This window comes from Zeugodacus cucurbitae, chromosome 6, assembly GCF_028554725.1.
Source record: "Zeugodacus cucurbitae isolate PBARC_wt_2022May chromosome 6, idZeuCucr1.2, whole genome shotgun sequence".
NCBI lineage: Eukaryota > Metazoa > Arthropoda > Insecta > Diptera > Tephritidae > Zeugodacus > Zeugodacus cucurbitae.
This window is the reverse complement of record NC_071671.1, coordinates 50,327,365-50,333,476: the sequence shown is the minus strand read 5'-3', so window position 1 is coordinate 50,333,476 and position 6,112 is coordinate 50,327,365. Positions and strand designations below refer to the sequence as shown.

Sequence of the window (6,112 nt, the reverse complement as noted above, 5' to 3'; positions counted from 1 at the left end):
ACTGCTGCTGTTTCTAAGTGTGTTATACAAGGTTTCTACATGTTTTTCAGATATTTTTAGTTACACTCATAAACACTCAAGACATTTTTTTCTTCGTCTTTACTGGTCTCCTATATTATTTCCGTTTTTGGTAGTAATTTTTACTAGTATATTTCAATACCTAAATGGAGTATGTCTTTATGTCTGTCATTATCGCTTTTCAGTATTTCTCTTAAAGAGTTTTAGTTCCTTAACGACCAATTATGTTCATATGTATATATAATGGACTTTTTTATTTCATTTCATTGACAAGCAGCGCTTTTCTTATGTCGTAAGTCTTCATTAACTATTTTCGCTCTTAAATATTGCACAGTGTTTTTATTTTCATTTTTATTGCACACCAGTTTGTTTCATAATAATTAAAATAATTGTGATATTTTCCGGTAAAAAAAAATAAGAAGGAACAGAATATGTTCCTAAAACTATGCTATGCTTTTCTCAAACAATTTGTTCCTCTTAAAAATAGAATTACTAAATTTTGTTACAATTTTTAAAATTTTATAGTTAGATGCAGCAGTTAACTCAGTTTAAGGAATTTTTTAAATTTGAATAAAAAACTTGCTAAAGCGCCTAATAGTATGCAATTTATTTTTCAAAAAGCAACTGAATATCGCCTAAAACCTTTTATAAAAATGTAAATTAACAAAATTAAAAATACATAATTTTAGATTCCAGCATATGTTTCGAAAATCAAAGCGTTTCGCGTTTTAGAAATATCTTTCAAATATTTTTCTTTTCAAATATTCTCTGTGATACAAAATTTCTCTCCGTGTATACTCACATTGTAATATAGGAAATCAACCTCAAATTTTGGACGGATAAATTGATTTCAAATAATAAATTCTTCATTTAGTCGGTGTTTTTTCAAGTTTCGTTAATGCCACAAAGTCGACACCATGGACATACATAAGTTAGCGCTTGAGGCCACAAGTTGAGCAAATATTTATTTTTATATTGTTCTCAAATATTAAAATATTGTTAAATGCAGATATGTATGTATATTTGTTGGTGTGTGCTTGAAGTGTAGATTTAATTCTGTTTTTTTTTTCAATAGAAAATATAGCAATATATTTAAAAATATTTTTTTTTTAATTTTTGGACGGTTTTTCAAAAATTATATTTAAATTTTTTTTAATATTTAAGAAAATGTTATAATTTTCAGAGTAATTTGTAGAAAAAAATTAAAAAGAATTCATTCATAATTACATTTTTTTGAGGTTATAAAAAGTACGTGGACAAAAAATTCAAATTAAAAAATCATTTTTTTTTTTGAGGTTATGAAAACAATTTCCTCTAAAAAGCTATAATTTACGTTTTGCGTCAATTTTTGAAGTTTTAAATTACATTTTAATGTAATTTGTGATAAATTCAGTTAGATTTTATTTTTTATTTTGAGGTTATGGACAAATTTTCGCTGTAAAAATATTTTTTTTTTTTATTTTTGAGGTTATAAAAATATATTTTTTCTTTTTTTAATTCTACTAAAAATTGTTGAAAATGCTTGAAAAAACTTAAAAGTATTTTATATATACATAAATAATAATAATAAATAAAAAAAAACAACAAATGTTAAGTTTTTTGTTTTCAATTACTGTCTGTTTATTTTGCAAAAAAAGGCAAATTAAGAAATACATCACATTAAATTAGTTTGCTTTAAGTTTGATTATCGTCGTTGTTACGCTACACTTTTAAACTTTAAATTGTAGTTGTTCATAATTTTCAACGCTAATTACGCTACACAACTTAGGCGTATTAAATATATATATGTATATGTACGTAAAAGCTAAAAAAATTGATTTATTTTTAACAAAACTACATAAAAATATTACACAGAATTCAATGTACAGTATTTAAATTTAATAATTCATTAAAATTAATTTAAACTAAACAAAATAAGAATATTATTTTAGAATAGAACAATAGCTATGATAAAATATTGTACAATTAAATTAAGTTAAATTTTAATTTATTTAGAATTTAATTAAAATTAATGGAAAATTGCTTTACTTCATTTAAGCATAAGCATAAACGCTGCTTCGGATTTGTTTAAAACATAATGCTAGTGGAAATTGTTGTAATTTAAAGCGCCTACGCAGCGCTTGGCTAACTTTGTGGCATTACAAATACAATAGAAGTGCAAGAAGGCGCAGAATTGCAACAACAACAAATTACAATTACAATCAAAAGAAAATAATAAAAATTTGTTGTATATATATAAATAGGCTACATTAAAATAACGGCAATATAAAATGTTATATATATTTTGATTTTTTTTTCTAATTTCAATTGCTTCGAAAAGGAGTACAGCGCAGCGCTCTCTTACTCTCATTATCGCTTTTGCAATCTAATTGGAGAGCGTCAGCGCAACAAATACTTGAGGGTACGACTGCAACTAAAAACGATTTACAGCTGCTTCGTGGACATGTGTTGGCGCTCACAGTGACAAGTAAAGTTTATCACTTGGAAACAACAACAACACATGGCACAGCACAGCATAGCATAGCATAACATTGCATTAAATAAATCACACACTTTCAATTAATTAATTAATTATTTACTTAAATATGCTGCTGCAACTAATTGAATAAACATTTACAGTACAATTATATAATGTATTACATATATATATATGTATGTAAGTATGTATATTTGTATATATATAAAATAAACTTAATTTAAAAGAATTTAAATTATTTTAATTAATATTATTATTATTTTATACAGTTTTTTTAGAAATATTGTAGTAGTAACCTGAAAGCAACAACACTAAATACAGCGCACAGCAACAACTACAACTACACAGCTGATTTCAAATAAACTATTATACTCAGAAATACTAAATGTTATATGCATAAATAACTCCGCATACATACACACATATAGCGATTGGGGAACACGCACTAAGCCAAGTTATGTTATAACTGTTGTTTTTAATTTTCACATTGTTACAGTTACTAAAGCATGTATATACATTAGTTACATTACACTTTTAGCGTGGAGTAGCCGTGTTTTTTGCCATTTTTTAGGCACACATAGAATTTACATTAAATGGAATTAGAATTGGAATTTGTATTGCTTTTGCAAATATTGTTCGCCAGATATGTGTTTTTCGTTTTGGACGTATTTTTTTGTTTGTTGTAGATTATTTTCAATACAATGATTTTAAAAATTTGAGCAGTTTTACGTACATACATATTCGCACAAGTTCACATGTAATATATATATATGTATATTTACTTATATGAAGCGCAGCGAGAAGAGGCAGGTTTTGAAGGCGTTATGGAAAAAATAACCTTATAAAATGTAAAAAAACATAAGAAATTGATACTTAAAAAACAAATAAAAATTAATTACAACAAAAACACGAAAGCAAAATAAAAATAAATGCCTATATATAAAAAATAGAAATAAATGAAGGTAAAAAAATCATCATTAAAAAATACCAATAAAATAAAATAAAATAATTAATAAAAGCAAAAAATGCTTGAAAAAAAAATTAAATGAAATTAAAAAAAAAATATAATTATAAATAATAATAAAACAACAAATAAAAAGTAAAATATAATTTGAAAATATATATATATATATATAAACAAATCAAAATTAATGTAATGAGCTGTCTAAAATTATAACAAAAACATTTGGTATTGCTTATTGACTCGAATTGGTAGTTGTCTTCGAGCACAAATAGCTTTTAAGAAATGCTGATGGGAACTGTTAATGAACAGAATTACAACAAGATCGTTTTGCATACTTGGAGGAGCCTTACAAATTAGTATTTGTTGCTGTTAAAACGGTTGTAATAGTTGTTATTGCATAAATTCCCCCAAACAATTTTGTATAGTCCTTTCGGTTACTTAAATTGGACTATCATGGAACGAATTGCCAAAGTAACTTTTATGACACAGTCGGGTTATTGTTATTGTTGTAACGATAGAAAAGTTCTTAAATCATTTTATAGAGTGTCGGTTCAATATCGGATTCGAATCGTTCGGTTTGCATGGTGCCGTGTATCGAGAAAAAAAGAGCAGCAAAGACATATTATAAAGTTTTTTGCTAACAGCAACAATAAACACCATTTATTTTAACGAATTTGTAAGTCTCTCTCAAGTTAGCTACTGCTGTTAATAAACCACATGTTGATGTGATAGCTTATGATTGAATGTAAATTCCAGTTTGTTTTTGTAACTTTAACACGACTGTAGACGACTGTTGCCGCATAAGACGATCCTACGACAGTCGGTTCTAAGTAACCGTAACGGACTCGGATTTTTATTCGGCCAAGCACTGTCACATTTGCAGAATTCCTCAAAATTACTTTGGGAATGTTTGCAACAACAACATATACATATATATTATGCGTTAAATATTTGTATGCCTTTCCGGGACATTTTTGTTGAAATTTTAATCCTACTTGTCTTCAGATGTCTTCTCTGAAGCACTTAACAACAACTTGACACAATAAGCAATACCTCATATTAATAACGAAAATAAAAATATAAAAAAGTATTATTTTTTTCCCCATTGCCTTAAAACTTCACAGATTTCACTTATACACAAATACACACACACACACACACACACACACTAAAAATTAAAAACGAAATACGCGTACTTTAGAAAGCGCTAAACCAAATTTACTTTCACAAACTACAAAAAGGGTTTATTAAATTACGGTACTTTTCATAATTTGCTTTTTTAATTTTTTATAATTTTTTTTGACTGCCCAGGGCAGACAGTTTCACTACTTCGCACAACACGTTCTAACGAAATGGGCGTTTTGTTGTTGTTTTTTTTTTTTTGTTTTTGGATGGAATGGGGTTGGGCGGAGTTTGGGAATGTGTGTGGAACGTGTGTTTAACTACGATAACATTACAATCAAGGGGTCACAACGTGGGCTGTACATTATGTGATTATTAATTTTAATTTACGAGTGTAAGTATGTCTCTGTATGTATGCCATATTATATGATATAATATGCCGTTATGTAATATTTATGTAATATATGTATTATGCAATTGCAATTCGTTTCGTTCGTTCAATGAAGCATACATGTTTTTTTGTTTTTGTTTTATCTTTGCCACATACAACTGTATATGCGTGCTGTATGACTTGGATGCTTGTGAATTATATGCTTCTCTCTAACTTTTAACCGTTAAATGTCTATTCCGTCGAGCGTTCATTGCGCACGCTGCGCGCGGCATTTTGGCAGCAACGCAGCCTACAATACATTGTTGTTGTTGCTGCTTTGTTGCCACTCTTTTAAAATGCTGTTGAGCGTCGCTTGAAACGTCTCGTGGTGTTCGCATCGACGCCGGTGACGTGTGACACGGCCGCAGCCATGGACTTGGCCGCGGTCGTCAACGGCGCGACATTCGTTGCGGCTGCTGTGCTGGTTGCACGCAATTTGGTGCATGTGCGTGTTGGTGCAGCAGCAGCAGCAGCGCTCTTGCTGCCGCCATGTGCTGCAGTTAGTGCTGTGGTGTTTGTTGTTGTTGTTGCTACTTTGGCTGCTGTCACCAATGTGGATTGCTTGCAATTAGCCCAGCGGTGCATTTGATGCGAACATTTTGGATATAATCATTTGCGTGAGGCGGCGCCGCCACCGACGCTGGCCAAAGATTCGCCGCGACTCTTTGAGCGTGTCATGTTTGTGTCTGGAATGTTAATAGAATCCAATTAAAAGTTAATAACATTCATTAGTTGTATTTTGTGGTAGATTTTACTCACCTTTACTGTTGCTTTTCTCCGCCTTGTAGGCGCGCATGGCCTTGCCACGTTTGTCCAATATCAACTTGTCGTAGCGCACGAATATGCCATGCTTCGGCTTGCATTGGAAATATTGTATGCCCTGCACGGTGCCATCATTCTTGCCCGTCGGCGTGTCTAGCTCAACACCAATCCAAGTGCCAGCTTGGAAGTGTGTGTTGCCGATGTAGCTGATGACGCCGCTCGTGTTGTAGGGACGTATTAGCACCGATTCGCTAACTTGCACCCAGTCGGGAAGTGAGGCCTCGATTTCTGTAATGGAAAATTTTTATGTACTTTATAGAAATGTTGAAAAAATATAAAA

At 30.3% G+C, this 6,112-nt stretch overlaps 1 protein-coding gene across 3 annotated transcripts in view; it reads right to left on the bottom strand.

The window, feature by feature from the left end:
- Positions 1 to 3,626: 3,626 nt before the first annotated feature.
- The window catches only part of LOC105214540 (kinesin-like protein KIF13A), a 178,866-nt gene continuing 176,380 nt past the window's right edge, over positions 3,627 to 6,112 (bottom strand). For all 3 annotated transcript variants that reach the window (XM_054234015.1, XM_054234014.1, XM_054234013.1), the window contains exons 18-19: positions 5,770 to 6,060; positions 3,627 to 5,696 (exon numbers count right to left, since the gene is read on the bottom strand). In XM_054234015.1, coding sequence (XP_054089990.1) covers positions 5,620 to 5,696; positions 5,770 to 6,060 — 368 coding nt within the window. In that variant the 3' untranslated portion in view covers positions 3,627 to 5,619. The remainder of the gene's footprint in view (positions 5,697 to 5,769; positions 6,061 to 6,112) is intronic.